At 45.3% G+C, this 16,463-nt stretch overlaps 1 protein-coding gene across 2 annotated transcripts in view; it reads right to left on the reverse strand.

The window, feature by feature from the left end:
* Positions 1–16,196, reverse strand: part of BFSP1 (beaded filament structural protein 1) — a 53,406-nt gene extending 37,210 nt beyond the window's left edge. Inside the window, exons 1-2 of one of the 2 annotated variants that reach the window (XM_075127206.1) lie at positions 15,861–16,196; positions 11,961–12,033 (exon numbers count right to left, since the gene is read on the reverse strand). Coding sequence is in view for 1 of the 2 variants with exons in the window: in XM_075127205.1 (XP_074983306.1) it covers positions 8,593–8,963 (371 nt within the window). In the remaining variant the exon portion in view is untranslated. Of the gene's footprint in view, positions 1–8,592; positions 8,964–11,960; positions 12,034–15,860 lie in introns of those variants that run through there. The other variant, XM_075127205.1, reaches the window with a different exon arrangement.
* Positions 16,197–16,463: the final 267 nt, after the last annotated feature.

The following is a 16,463-nucleotide window of genomic DNA, read 5'->3' on the forward strand; positions in this document are numbered from 1 at the left end:
AGACTAAGAATATACATGACATGGCTTATACTGCTTATCTCTGAGCTACAGACTACTGCTTGTATTAACAAGAACAATGAGCCCAATCCCAAAATCTTCCTTATTTAGTTCTTACCATACACCACTCTCCGTGAAGTAGTATCACTGCTATGCTGCCCCTTTGGATAGTGCAGTTCACCAGGGCACAGCTGTGCCCTTCCACTATGTGTAGGGCCCGACCAAACTCACGGTCCACTTGGGTCAATGTCATGGTCATAGGATTTTAAAAATAGTAAATTTCATGATTTCAGCTATTGAAATTTGAAATTTCACGATGTTGTAATTGTAGGGGTCCTGACCTAAAAAAGAGTTGGGGGCGGGGGTCGCAAGGTTATTGCACGGGGGAGGTTGCAGTACTGCTACCCTTACTTCTGCACTGCTGCTGACGACGATGCTGCCTTCAGATCTGGGAAGCTGGAGAGCAGTGGCGGCTGGCTGGGAGAGGCAGTGGCCACTGCCAGCAGCAGTGCAGAAGGAAGGGTGGCATGGTATGGTATTGCCACCCTTCCTTCTGCATTGCTGCCTGCAGAGCGGGGCCCTCAGTCAGCAGCCGCCACTCTCTGGCCACCCAGCTCTGAAGATGGCAACACAGAAGGAAGAGTGGCATGGGATGGTATTGCCACCCTGGCTTCTATGCTGCTGCTGGCGGGGTGCTGCATTCAGAGCTGGGCACCTGGCCAACAGTCGCCACTTTCCGGCCACCCAGCTCTAAAGGCAGTGCAGAAGTATGGGTGGAAATATTGTAACCCCCCCTAAAATAACCTTGCGACCCCCCTGCAACTCCCTTTTGGGTCAGGACCCCCAGTTTGAGAAATGCTGGTCTCCCCTGTGAAATCTGTATAGCATAGGGTAAAAGTACACAAAAGACCAGATTTCATGGGAGGAGACCAGATTTCATGATCTGCGATGCGTTTTTCATGGCCGTGAATTTGGTAGGGCCCTAATTATGTGTTTTATGTGTAAAGGCATCCCTCTTCTAGGTGGTATCACATTTTGGGGTGCAATCCAGACCCCTGAGGGGTGGTGTCACCGCCTCCCCTGCTTTGCTGTTGTGGTTCTGTCTAGATGCTTCCAGCCAACATACAACCATGCACTTGAATGTCTTTCAGCAGCTCTGACTCAACAATTCTGATTCCAGCAGCCTGCTTGTTATACCCTGTCCATCTCTGGACTCCAGCAGCCTTGGTTACACCTGGCAAAATGACCCATCACTCCCCAGTCCCAAATTTTCCCCAAACCCATGTGTCCAGCTCTCCCCTAGACCATTCAGACAGGTATTAAGGTTCATTTGTTCCTTTAAAGACACAATACCTAACAGTTTGCCACATTAACCAGAGCTAACATTTGCTTTAAACAAAACAAAGCACTGCCTGGTTTAGATTAAAAGTAAAACAAGTTTATTAACAAAAAGAGATCAGATTATAAATGAGTTCACATATAAAGGACAAAGTTAGCAAACAAACAAAAGAGAAAAATGCTTTCTGGAGGTGAAGACTTAACAAAACAGGCTACAGCCTTTGTCCATGATAGTTTCGTAAGAAAACTATCTCCAGCAAGATGGCTGACTAACCCCTCTAGTCAGGATCTCCCACAAAGTCCAAAGTGCTCAGTTCCTTTGTCTTCATAGGTGAAAGATAACTTGGGGTTCTCTGTTCATTCCTTTGTAGTCCAGTGAATCTTTAAATGAATTCTTCTGAAGATCCCCCACACCCTCAAAGTAACATTCATTCAAGCTGTGAGGAAAGTGATATAGAGTCTCTTGGTGTAGGGAGTTTCATGCTGGCTTCTTCCCACTCTAGAGTTCCCTAAAATGCAAATTGATCTGTTTCCTGCAATCTCCTCCCCCTGCTGTCTTGATGGTCCTACTGACCGTTTATGGAATTTGCATGCCCATTGTCTCTTAATGTACCTTGGAAATATCTTCCAGGTGGCGGAACTACATTCCTTTGTCTAGCGCTGCCTGTCAGACGTACTTTGATAACATTATTTCTAATATGTTTATAATTTTAAAGTTGTCCTCCATACATATACCACACACTAATATTAATGATCAGTATGTCATTAGCTTTCTGTTGATATCTTACATAACACTGTTAGATACAGCTTATGAAATTAGTGTGTTGGGGTACACTGAACTGGCCAGGCCAGCTGAAACGTACTACCAAAAAATCTGTGAGCCCCTTGCCCTCTTGCATTGGGAGGCATTAAGGTTACCATGGGCCAGTAGATGTTGAGGGCAGCAGAATGTGTACAGGATGGTCTGGGACTGTTTAGCTGGATGGCATTTTGAAGGCATGTACAGCCACCTCCTCCAACCTCTTACTAAGGCTCACTGCTGTCCAGTGCCTGATGCGCCAGTCATGGTGCACTTTATGGGTCCAGTCACCATGTATGTACATCAAACAAGTCATAGGTAACAGGGGAGTAAGAAGACTGGAGCTAGGACATGTCTACTCTTCTATTCTAGTCTATTCTATTCTGTTCAGGTTCTTATACTGAGCACATCACCAAAGTATCTGAGCACCTTCCCGCAGAGCATTAAACAATACCATATGCCCTGGCCACTTCTCACTCTGAGCAAGCCAAAAGCACTTGCTTCTGCAGATGCGGTTTGGAAAGTGGCTTCACAGATGGTTACTGACTATGGAGCTCTTCTTATCTCACACATTCCAGCTGTTGTGCTACTAGAGTTGTGGCCCGTACCTCTGATTACCAGTTACACGGTCACCCTGGCTTCACAAAAGGGTTCCAATCTGGGAGGAATATCAATTAGATTTGATCATAAAAAAAAAGTTATGAAGAATTATTGAAGAATCCAGTGCCCAGCTTTATATCTAGCAATTTCCAGGGAGTTACACTACACACAAACCCCATGAGTTCTATTTTTCAATATCTTTTAAATGAAACACTCTGTTTTAATGAGTAAACTTTTAATTTTTTTTCACTTAAAAATTACTTATGCTTAGACATTGACATTAAAATAATCTAGTTTGTAATAACTTTCTGGATACCACGGAGAGAGAGAGAAATATACGCTGTATTTTCAGCCTTCCTACACACAAAATATAATGCTGCTATGATAATTATGCTTAATACAACTAAGATAATTAGCAAAATGATATTGCAAGCTGTGGTAGGCAGTCCCCAGGAATACTTAAGTGAGTTCTAGAGAAAGAAGTCATTATCCATTGACACAGAATCTGAATTATTCATGCTAATAGAAAGAGATGTGAATCCCATTAAAGATGAGCAAAAAATGAATTTGAATGTAAGATCTGTTTGCAAGTGGTTCATCAGGATTTAATTCTGCAAATAGTGTAGCAGCCCTAGTGCATTTAAAATGTAACTTCAGAAGTACATGTGATTTAGCTCAGTGGTTTTTCAACTTGAGGTCCACAGACCCCTGGAGGTCCTCAGACTGTCTAAGGGGTCCGCAAAGGGTTGTGGTTTCCATAGAACAGTGGTTTTCAATTTGTGATCCACGGATCATGTGGTCCACAGACTATGTCTTAAGATTTCCAAAGGGGTCTGCACCTCTATTCAAAATTTTTTAAGGGTCCACAATGAAAAAAAAGTTGAAAACCACTGGTCTAGCTAATGATGCAAGTCAATAGGATACATTCTGTGTGTGTGTGTGTGTGTGTGTGTGTGTGTGTGTGTGTGTGCGTGTGTGTGCGTGTGTGCCCTCATGCTAAAATCTTTGTATTTGTAAGACGCAGGGGAGGGAGAAGTGGTATATTTGAAAATAAGTAATAAAATGTGCCAGGTTATTTTTGCTTTTTGGTCACAGAAAGAAGTAAGTATTCTGTACTGCAAAAAAGTGATATAAAACATTTGTAAGTTGTGGGTACCACGAGTGGGTGGGGTAGAAAAACATCAGTGAGTGGCCAGTCCAGCCAGTAGAAACCAAACACAGAGCAACTAGGACAGTACACAATTCAGCTCAGTGAGACTCTATTAGCATGAAAAGCTATACAAGAGTAAAAACCAAACCAAAACCAGACAGACCCCTTAAATATCTGTCAGAGGTAGGCACAATTCACTCATGCTAGCTCCATGCTCCCATTTGTTAGCAATGTCTATTCCAGGGGGCTACATGAGCATGATGCCATCTCTATCATTTCTCTCCTTTCTCCCAGGGTTAGGTACCGATTTTCTTTATTGCTTTTTGATGAGAGATTTTTCATGATTCCTGACAGTTTAGGAAGTGTCTTCCTCATACACCTTCATCCTTTGCACATTGGAGCAGAGTGCCTTTCTGTCTCATATTCGTTCAATGTGCAGCAAAAGTCCAAAAAGCTATCATAAAGCTAGGAACCATTAGGAAAGGGATAGATAGTAAGACAGAAAATATCATGGTGTTACTATATAAATTCATGGTATTACAACACCTTGAATACTACATGCAATTTTGGTCATTCCATCTTTAAAAATATATATTCGAATTTGAAACGGTACAGAGAAGGGTAACAAAAATGTTTAGGGGTATGGAACAGCTTCCTTATGAGGAGAGATTAAAAAGACTGAGACTCCTCATCTTATAAAAGAGACGACCAATGGGGTATGATAGAGGCCTACAAAAGTCTGAATGGTATGGAGAAAGTGAATACGTAAGTGTTATTTACCCCTTCACATAGCACAATTAATAGGCAGAAGGTTTAAAACTAACATAAGGAAGTACTTCTTCACACAATGCACAGTCAACCTGTGGGATTCATTCCCAGGGGATATTTTGAAAGCCAACTGAATAATTGGATTAAAAAAAGAATTAGAGAAGTTCAGGGAGGATAAGTCAATCCATGGCTATTAGCCAAGATGGTCAGGGACACAACTCCATGCTCCGGGGTGTCCCTAAACCTCTGACTGCCAGAAGCTGGGACTGGATGGCAGGGGATGGATCATTTGATCATTGCCCTGTATTGTTCCTTCCCTCTGAAGTGCCTGGCACTGACCACTGCTGGAAGACAGGATACTGGGCTAGATGGACCATTGGTCTGACCCAGTATGACCATTTTTATGTTGTCACTGTGTCACAATGGTTGCATAGTTACTCCTCTCTGGGTTTGGACTGCTTTGTGCCTCCCTATTTTGATCTCTAGTCTATAATCACATTCTGTATTCAAGGAGAGGCTGTTTCCATTTTGCACATTTCACTGTAGTGAGGTAGTCTGATGGCCTGACAGTTCTGTAGCCGTCTAGCTTGCTGCTTTTTTTGATTGGTTCTTCCCAGTGACCTGTATATTGGTATTCTAGATATCGGATTAAAATCTGGAGTACTTTGTGGCTTTGGGCAAATTTATTTGCTCTGATGATCAGGAAGTTAAAGATATTGATCTTGGGGAGTGATTATATTCTTTAGAGTGTAAATGCGCTACAGAAGTTTTTCCTGTAATGCAACCCAATCTGAGTCTGTTACTCTATTTGGGCTACATAGGTATGAGTTTCTGAAAGGATTCTTCTTGTTCCTGCATTGTTAAAGGAGGACCAGGAGGGATGGTAGTTTCTAATGATGTCTTCAGGTGCAACTGTTTTTCTCTAGTGATGCTGTTTTATTCTTGTGTCAACTATCCAGGTTGAATTCCTTTATATAAATCACAGAAGCATTATGCCTTGATTTTTGCAAATCTATATTGTTGGGATTTCTTTTTGCTTATTTGGCTTAAACTCTTTCCTGGTTTGCCAGAAGGAATTAGTGCCTATCATGTCCTTAATCTGTGCTAGTTTTTTCTTTCCTGGGCTCTCGTATTTTCTACTGGAGCATTGATTTGTAGTTCTCTAGTGGGTCATGGTGAGCACTCACAACAAGCAGGTAGCAGCTAAATCCAGAGGATCCAAGCCAGAAGGACAAAAAGCAATCAGTGTAGTTACTCTAGGATCTCTATCCCAGAAAGAGAGACACAAAAAGGAGGGCGCACTGCCGCATGCCTTACAATGGGCAGCATGTGCTCATGTGAATATTTCTAGGGATCTCAACAAGACTACTCCTGAGACTAAGTGCTACTCAATGTGAATAGGGATTGCAGAACCAAGCCCAGATGGTCCAAGACCCCCATAGAACCTACTAAGAACTTTATGAATCTGAAAATATAATTAACTTATATGTTAAAAAATACACTCTACTATATGGATAATAAAGAAAACATACTTTTCACAGTAATTCTTTCATATCACTAATAGATAAGAATAGATTCGATCTACCTCCCAATGTATTTAAAAACTAGGAGAGAGGACTAGGAAGAAGCATTAGACACTTTTGGGGGGGAAATCAAAAAGGAGACATTTAACATTATTTCAGTTTCAAAAGTTCTTACTTGATTTACATCATTTTTTTTAGTAACAATAACAATGATACCTGGCTTGTCTTTAGTGCCTTCCATCAGGAGCTCTCAAAGCACTTTACAGAGGGATCAGTAACATTATCCCTATTTTTGACTTAACCCTAAACACTTGAGAGCACAAGGATTTTCTATTCTCTTTCTTCTTCTATATATGAGATCAAAATCAGTCTCATAAATTGTCCTGTAGAGCAGTGCTTCTCAAACTATCTGATGTGGGGGACCGGCAATTTTTTCCCCCAATGTGCACGCAGACTGGCAGCCGATGGCTCGCGGACCGGCACTGGTCCAAGGACCACCACTTTGAGTAGCACGGCTGTAGAGTAATTGTAATCTTAGCGATGAGAGGCCACCATCTCTCCTTAATAAGCACATCTGCAGAGCCTGGTCTAGGACTCTGCTTCTACAGATCCTAACTCACCCAACTAGTGCCTGAGTTCAGAGATGTTCTTGCCTAACCATCCCATATAGAAGAAGCTTTATGTCCATTCAAGATGCTATCTGCCTTTGAGGACAACCATCTCACACACATTTAATGCCTTAATGGGTAAAATTTACTGTTATGCAGAAGGTCAAAGGACTAGGCATCATTTCCCTACCTTTTGAGGGCTTACATAGTAAATATAGCCTTAGCATAGGAGTAAATTTGCATGACTGGGCCTCGGAAAAAATCTTTGATAATTATTATTCCTCACAATCTCAGTCTTCACATAGAGCTCATGCATGAGTTTTCAGATAGACTTAAAACATCTAAGAATAACCAGCAAATTGGTTTTGTGCTAGAGAGACATGAAAATACATCAGACAAAAGTCATCTTTGTCCCTCATCCTCCCAACTGGGTTGTGTCTTTTTTACTGTGCTTCTTGCAGGCATAAGCACAATGCTCGTAAAGCTAACAGGGTGCTCACCTATGCATTCCCTGCAAAGACCATTCTACTGCTAACAGGCAGGAGTAACCGGGGCCCACAGAGCAGTACTCTCATGAAATGCAGCCTAAGGGTTCCCTGGTGTGCCTAGTCATGTTCATCACTTTTCTTCTTCTCCTTATATTCTGCCCACGTGCTGTGCAGGGCTGGGTGTGAAGGGACGCCACATGCAATAGCAAAAGCAAAGCAAAAACCACCAATTTGAACCTGTAGATCAGTGCAAGTAATAACTGTATCCTTAGCTTAGAGTAATTGAAATGCACTGGCCTAGATATGGCAATCTCTCAAGAAGACACTCAGGTATATTCTTCTGGGTTTCATGGAATTAAGAAATAAAAGCAATTTGTGGTGCTGTAACTCTTTTCATGCAGTGAATATGGACAGTCCTAAACAAATACAGTTAGGGTCAAGATCTTCCCTCAGATGCTCCCATGTGGCTCCCTCTGACATCAACTCCTAGTTCTTAGGCAGGGGCGTGCACAGGAATTAAAATTTTGACCCCTTTTGGAGGGGCATATTCTGTGCCCTCCCCCTAGGAGCTTGCTCTACCTTCTCCCTGCCCCAGAAGGAGCTCACTGCCTCCACCACCCCAGCCCCAGCAAGAGCTCACTCTTTCCCCCCATCCTGGCAGAAGCTTGCTCTTTACTCCCTCACCCTGCCCTGTCCCCGACAGGAGCTAGTTCTTCCCCACCAGGAACTCACTTTACCCTTCCCCCCCACTCCGGCCCTGGGAAGAGTTCACTCTTCCCTGCACCCCGGCAGGAGCTCACTCTTCCATGCCTCCGTGGCCCCAGGGCCAGAGAAGTTCTGTGCCCTGACAATTATTGGGAGGGCCCGTGCCCCAGCTTGCCCCCCCTTGAGAATGCCCCTGCTCTTGGGCACACTGAAGTCAATATAGGAGCCATGCACCAACATCCAGGGCAGATCCTGGCCCCGTGTACTACGTCTTATGGCTTTTGGACTTATTAGGCAATTAGAGTATGCTGCTGTCAGCCAGGCCTTCTCTTGGTATAGGAGTGCTAGCAAATAACAGAATTTGAAAGCAGAGACTGTGAAGATGAGAAATGGGACTCATTCCCCTTCCCTAAAGAAATGCATCTAACTAAGAGAGCTTTCCGGAGCCAGAGCAAGGCAAAATTAACATGTTGTTTCAGAGTAAAGTGCTTCTAGAGATGAAAGAGGGTATGTACCCCTAACAGTGATAAACACCCCTAGAGAGTGGTAACATGTAGTGGTAATAGACACCCAGAGCGAGGAGCTGGGCAGCACCCCTTGACTCTGGCTGGCTTACTTGTTACGGTATTCATCGAGCATGCGCTGTGAATCCTTGTCCTCTCGCTCCAGTTTGGCCCGGTCGGCAGACAGCTCACGGATGCGCAGACGATTCAGCTCAATCTGCTCAGCAAAGGCCTCCTCCAAGCCGGCCAGCACATCCATGCGCTGGAAGGTCTCCAGCTGCTTACGGAAGATAGTGTTGCGCTGCTCCAGCATCCGGGCCCGATTGATGTAGTTGGCAAACCTCTCATTGAGCTCCTGCAGGTTCTCCAGGCCCTGGGCTTGGGCCAGGCTGCTGAAGTCTGAGGTGCCCTGCAGCTCATCATAGGCATCAGATCGCTCATACTTCTCCTTGCGCACTTCTCGCAGGTAGCTACTTCTATACATGGCTTGGGGGAGGCCGTGCAGGCCCAAGATCCCCTCTTCTGTGTGTCTCTGTCTCTCCAGTTTGGATCGGAAATGTGTTTGGGGGACTTAGGGGGGAGAAATAGAAGCGAGGCCACCCATCTCCCAATGCCTATGACTTCTCTCCACTGCAATTTGTGGCACTAAATGCCAGCGACCAGCAGCAAATTAAATAAAATCAAATAGCCCCGCCTCATTCCTCTCTCCCTTTCCAGAGGCTGTCAGCAGTTTGGGGGACTGTTTTCTTTCTTTCTTTCCATGAGCTGCAATTGTGTGTGGCCAGTATGAAAGAGAGAGTGGTGTCCAGCTTTTGTTGGTGGATTAGAATGCTATAAAGCGACCACAAAACAAAGACTTTGCAGTTTTAGAGGCTTGAGTTCAAAGCATTTGGTGGCTGGGGTTTTTTGGGCTTGGGGTTGTTTGTACGAGGACTGTGTATGGAATCCTTTTGCTGAATCAGAGGTTTTGCATGAGGGGATGAGCAAGAGTCATGTTTACCTTTTGCCTGGTCTAATGTTTTTTGTGATTGTTCCAGAACAAAAGGGGAGCTGCATACAGAAAGTGCAAGTGAGCCCTGCCTCAACTCGCTGCCCTGTGAGCAGTGGAGACATTGACTCCAATGCTTTTCTCTCTTTCCAGTGGCAAAATAGAACTTGTCCTATGCTCTGTCCTCCAGAACCACACCCGGCACCACAGCCAGGGATTCAGAGACTACGATGGCGTCTCATCAGGCCTCTGTCAATAATCCTTTTATCAGAGGCTGCTTTTCAAACAGGGGCACATCTACGTTAGAGGCCCAGCTTGTACACTTGAGAACCCTCATCAACACTGAGATACCCCAAGAGACGCTTCAGGCAACTAAGTGCAAATCTAGCTGCCCGCATGTGGAAGTAACTGAGGGGGATACGTCTTGAAATTGGGTTCTAAATCATACAAAGAAACAAAATTAGGTTTTGCAATTATAAGCCTCAGCTCCTGACCATTTCCCTGGTGTTTACATGCGCAGCACTCCACACTTACGCTGCACGGGATCAACCCCTTGGGGCTGCCCTCACTTCCTCCCGCTAACGTACCCCATCTGGGCCCTGGATTGTCAAGAGTTCAGCTCCCTTTTAGGCACCTAAATAAGAGCCAGATTTTCAAACCTGCTCAGAACCCACCACACAGCCAGTGTGCTGAGTTCTCCTGAAAGTCTGGCCAAATACTGTGATGCCAATTTAGAAGCTGGGCTCTTGATAATCTGACCCCAATTTTGAGTGCTGAGCTCTTTTGAAAATTTGGTCCTTGGTTTGTATGCTCATTGGGAGAAGGATGCTATTTATTTGACACAGCACGTAAAGCACCATTCGTTCTTTTGGCACCATATTAACAATGATACAATGCCTGATTTTTAGACGTGTTGAACAAAAAAAATCCATCTTTGAAAATCAGACCCACAGTTAATACTGAGCAGAGACCACTGAATTCCATACAGCTGTGGCTGCAAGGGTTGGCTATTATCTACATTCTCTCTAAGTTGGACAAGGATACCTAGTGGAGCAACATAGTCCTCTGTGAGCTGCTGTGGAAGTGGGCCTTTGACAGAGATCAGATGAGTGAGGACTCGAGAGAAAGAAGTTGGGTGTTACGTGGATGATCTAATTTTGATTTCATAATTTTATTGCGTGGCGCATAGAGCCTTAGGTAGATGTCCCCTCTTTCTTTTTGTAGAATAATGCCCATAATTACATGTGTACAGTACTGACTCACAACTAGCATCATGGACATGGATTTCATTGCACGGCACGTCCGAAGTAGCACTGATTCGGCACTGAAGATAAACTTCCTTTTCTCATGTGTTCACAAATAAAATAGGAATTCTGGGATTTTTGTGAAGTTCTCTTGGCTACATCCAACAGAGGTGAATTTATTTTTTGGCTGCATCTCTTTATTGACTCAGTAAAGAGGGCTCAAGGAGGCATCCTAACAGGACCAATTTTTCAGTGCAATTTTTGTCTGGTAAATCTCAGCAAAATTTAACCCAGCAGTTCTCAAGCTGTGGGTCAGGACCACAAAGTGGGTTGCGACCCCATTTTAATGGGATTGCCAAGCCCAGCCTTATACCAGGACTGAAGCTGAAGCCTGAGCTCCACCCCCACCTGGGGTGGCAGGGCTCGGGCTGTGGCCTCCTATCCCCCCACCCAAGGCAGCCGGGCCCGGTCTCTGCCCCCCTCCCAGGGTCATGTAGTAACTTTGTTGTCAGAAGGGGGTCACGGTACAATGCCGTTTGAGAACCCCTGCTTTAACCTATAAACTTCAGTGCACATGTGTGTTAACTGAATGGATTTGCTTTCAAATTAGTTTCCCAAATAGAAAGGATCACAGCTCATACCTGATGAAAAGGGCCAGATCCTCAGCTAGTGTAGACTGGAATAGTTCCACTGAAGCCAGAACCAGTTCGCATGAGTGAGGATCTGGCCCTGTAGATCCACTTTTCACATTTGTGTGCCTAAGATAGGGGACTTGGTTCTGCACAAGAGTGCAGAAGGAACACTTAAGCGTGCAGATACCTAATACAGGTACCTAAACGCCTATATGAATGGTCAAAAGCAGCACCGCAGAAGGTACAATTAAAAGAAAAGTCAACATTTAGGGCCAGATCCTCCACTGATATAAATCAGCGTAGCCTCACTGAAGTCAAAGCAACTATACCAATTTGTACCAGCTGAGGATTTAGCCCATTCAGTGCCACAGTATTTCACTGTGCCATACTTCTAGAATTCCCTCTACTTCAAATGGGGAACATCACAAATATTATGGGAAATTAAACTACCACATTAAATGCTGGATTGTTTTTAATTGCACTCCTGGTAGTTCCCTAACAAAGACATCATCCACCTCTGGGCTCTGTATGGGTTCGCTTTTCAGACAAAGTTCTAAATCTCTGAAAGGTCATTGTTCTCTGTGTGTTCATTGATGAAATGTATGGAAAATTGTTACCTGGAAGTTTGTGAGACCCGTGTCTCTCTTTGGAAATAGTGTGCTGCGCATATATATCCTTTTGATCTATAACCTGCAATATCAAAAAGGGAAATTATTTAAAAGAAGACACTTGTATCTTTCCTTCATCATCCCAAATTATTTCTCACTAATCCTCCTGAGAATAACTGAGTACCAAGGTATTCAGACCAGTGCTTTGTATTTTAAATGTACTTTACGAGTTTATCAGAATGCCCCCCAAAATGGGTATTTTCCATTTCCCGCCTCTTCTGGATTTTATCCAGTCCTGTAGATCATTAGAGCAAATACCTATTAAACTGGTTTGTTAGCTAATTTGTTTTTTGGCTGGATGGATAACTGAGCTCCGGGACCATTCCAGTGAAACGTGGCATTAGCCTTCTCTTGACAGCACCATCAATCTGCTTGCAGTCCTTCGTACTCAGTTAAGCCAACACAAGACAGGTTTCTCTTTCATCCCTTTCCACTTTCTCCTAAGAATAAGCACCAGCTTGGTCAAAGTCTGTCAAGCTGACAATCGAGATTCACTTCTGAACTTGTTCCAGTGAAGCTGTGGTCAGGTCTCAAGCTCTGAGAATGAAAACCTCTAGGTACCAGTGTGAAGCGTTATGGGCTCCAGTCCTAAAGTCCTTGCTCAGGGCTCTGCTGTGCCTTGAAGGCACAATTCCATGCTTAGGATGCGCCAGCCCAGGTGCTTGGAACTGTCTGGATCCCAGAGACTGGGTCACCTGCTACACCCCTCATTCATGAAACACAGTCTCCTATCAAAATGACCAGCTTTGCTGGCCATTGCCAGGGGATGGGGCAGGAATAGGTCCCTGGCCCTACCTCTCTCCCTGTCTCTTTAGAGGGTTTTATGCACAAGAGGACATAGAGGAAACAGCATGTGCATTCTGGGGAATGCCACGACTACAGATGCCCCCTGTTGCTGAACAGCACTGCAAAAGGGTGGAGCTCTTTGCGCTCTTCCTGTTTCCCCATGCACCATCATTCACCATAGGGCAGCAGGTCAAAGGCCACAGTGATCACTCTGTCCTCATTCAGGCAAAATCTCTCTTGCTACATCAGGACTGAATAACAATTGAATCAGGACTTGAAGAGATGGCCTCTTTATTTTTGTTTTCCCAAATGAACATTTCCCTCTAATACATAAAGACGCATGTATGCATGTATATTTTTTGTATGGGGCCTGATGCAGTACCGTAGAGCCGAATATCCCTAAATCCTGGATCCAAACTTCATACTAGACTACTCTACTATAGCTCATCATGCCAATAAAGTCTCGCTGAATGGAAACTGAGAGCATAACAAAGACTCCATGAACTTTTTTTATTTTTTCATTTAGGGACCTGATCTCACAAGCTATTCTGTAGCTGATTAAGTCTTGTTCGTGCAAGGTGTCCCGTCAATTTCAACAGATTCAGATTTTCATCAGCACTATGTATCACATGGGGCTTGTGGCAAAGCCACAGCTGCGCCCGTACTATTTCATTTCGTGAACAATTTTCATTGTGCATTAGATCGCTTTGAAATTTACTCACTTGTAGATGAGGGAGCCTAAGTTGCAACACACTGGGTTTGTGCCATGTGACAAAAAACAGCAGGACAAACTGTACGCAGACTTAGAAAAGATGCATTCCCAATGGAGTCCAGTAAATGTAATCAACACAGAACTGGCCCAGCAATAAGTGTTATTGCTCTTAAATGACTCAACTGGGCCTGGGAGGGGCTGTCCTTTATTTTGGGCTATGCAGATTAGCACTGATGCCAGAGGAGCTCAGGAGGGGATTGTGCAATGTTTCTGGACCTTGTACAACATGTGCTATGGGAGAAGAGCATAAGATGTAAACTTCCATCCTCCCAGGCCCAACAAAAGGGCCAGGGACAATGTGGCCCAAAGACAGCAGTGACGACAGAGCCATCCCTTGGGAAGGGCAAATTGGAGTGACCACTCTGGGCCCCGCACTTTGGGGGGCCCCATGGGCCGGTGCGGTTGGTTGCAGAAGACAAATCCGTCATTTCCGCAGGATCCGCCATCTTGTTGGCAGTTAGCAGAGGCAGCAGCCAGCTTGGCCGCCCATGTTTCAGTGCAGTGAGTCCCCCGCCCTGGCTGGAGCCCTGAGCTGCCGTGGTGCTATGGCCAACAATAGCCCCGCGGTAGGTGCTGGCAACTGCCAGCAATAGCAGGCAGCCCAGCACCAGGCTGGATCTGTCCTGCCGGCCCAGCCGCCGATGCAGAGTGAGGCCCCCAAGCCGGTGAGGGCTGATTTGTCCCGGGCCCCGCACCCCACTAGGGACAGCCCTGTGTAACTATACAAGTGCATTAGTTAGCGCTGATACATAACTAGACTCAAAAAATGTCTTCTAGCCAACATCACAGAGCTATAGTACTACAGAAAGAGTATGCTGTAACAGTGTCTTAGGTTAAGAACTAGATGTCTCCTATTTACACTCATTTTATTCACAATGGAGTGACTCTTGGCTTATGCATAATGAGAGGGGAAGCCAGCCCGTTCACTTATAATCTGCACAACTACAGCATGCGTTCAGCACAGTGTAAAGGATACAGAAAGAGACTTATTGCATTCTCCTTTATATTTATATGCCCTGTAAATAAACCAGGTGCATCAGATCGTATTCCTGATGCCTGGGGGGCACTGCTTACCCCACAGTCTGGTGGTCAAGGCACTGGACTAAGACTCATGAAGAGTTCTACAATCAATTCCATGCTCTGCTGCAGACTTCCGGTGTAACCTTGGGCAAGTCACCTAATCCATCCATGCCTCAGTTTCCCACCTTTAAAACTGAGATAAGACTTCCTGTCTCCCACCCTTTGTCTTGGGGCAGGGACTTCTCTTATTATGTGTTTATACAGTGCCTAGCACGATGAGGCCCCAGTCTTGGTAGTACAAATAAATATCATAAACTGTGCACATTGCCAGATATCCAACAGGAGTTACAGAGGATTCATCAGCAGTCTATGGCCAAATCCAACAATGGAAATTTTAGAGGCAATGGAAGGACTTTGCATCAGGCTCTCTTAGCAAATTGGAACTGAGTTTTATTTTCTATACAGATCAATGAAGTATGATACATAAGTGATGGTCTAATTTAGTGGCGGGCAAACTTTTTGGCCTGAAGGCCACATTGGGTTTCCAAAATTGTATGGATGGCCAGTTGGCCAGTGCCTCCCCAACCAGTCAGGCGTGGCCCGGCCCCCACCCCCTATCTAACCCCCCCTGCTTCTCATCTCCTGACAGCCCCCCCCCAGGACTCCTGACCCATCCAACCCCCCCCCCCCCCAAACACACACAGTTCCATGTCCCCTTACGGCTCCCCCAGACAGGGCCGATGCAAGGATGTTTTGCGCGCTAGGTGAAACTTCCACCTTACACCCCCCCTCCGCCCTGAGGTGCCCCCCCGCAGTAGCTTCCCGCCGCCCCCCCCCCGCCCTGACGCACCCCCCAGTGAAACGTTAGAAAAATGTTTAAGGGAACGTGGCGAGAGGAAATTAGCCCACAGCTGTCCGATTAAGAGACAGTACCGGGGATGGACCACAACTTCCCCCTGGGTGGTAAGCGCGCCTCACTAAATTTATATTAGTAAGAGAATTTTCAGCAATCACGTGACAACAGGTGAAGATAACAATAGATGACTTTTATTACGATCGTCACAAGGACTATGAACAAATACAGAAATAAAAAGAGCATGCAAAAAGCAAAGATTATACCGACTTACATGACTTTAAATGACTATATCCATATATGACTTAAATGACTATATATATTTTTGAGGCAAGCCTATGACGTGAATACTTTACGACGGTTTTGTCTAGACAGACACAGGGCGACACATACTCAAGCACTCTGCTATATACTGTACCCTCTGGCGCTCTGGCTCACGGACGTTGATCAGGCGTCGGCCGCAAGGCAGCTGAACGGTCACCGAAGAGTTCGGGAGGGGAGCCCTGCTGTGTCTGCAGGCCGCCTACAGGATCCTAAGACCCGCTTAGGACACCGTCCTACTCCACAAATGCTGGGAGTTTCAAGCTGCTATTTATTTGGTTTTTACTGCTGCTAAGATCTTGCTGAGGCTTTTAAGGCCCGACCCCGTCTACCATACCGTGGCCAATCAGAGCCAACCAGGTGTTTAGACCTTCACACTTACATATGTTTAGCTCTCGCCCACAGGGAGATCTTACCAAGCTGACGCTGTGGTTAGCGCATCCCGCTCCGCTAAGACATTACCATGGTTACGAGCATATGAGCTCTTATCGCGGTTACAATGTTTTTGCAGTTACAGCTGTTAATGTGACTTACATTTAATAGCAAGCAGGGTTTTTTAATACAATTAATATAGCCAGCCACTTGCACACGTTCACTCCCCCCAGCGGCAGCTCCCCGCCACCCCCTCTCCCCTCGGGGAACCCTGCGGCAACTCGCCGCCCCGGCTCACCTCTGCTCTGCCTCCTCCCCGAGCACCCAG

This window comes from Caretta caretta, chromosome 3, assembly GCF_965140235.1.
Source record: "Caretta caretta isolate rCarCar2 chromosome 3, rCarCar1.hap1, whole genome shotgun sequence".
NCBI lineage: Eukaryota > Metazoa > Chordata > Testudines > Cheloniidae > Caretta > Caretta caretta.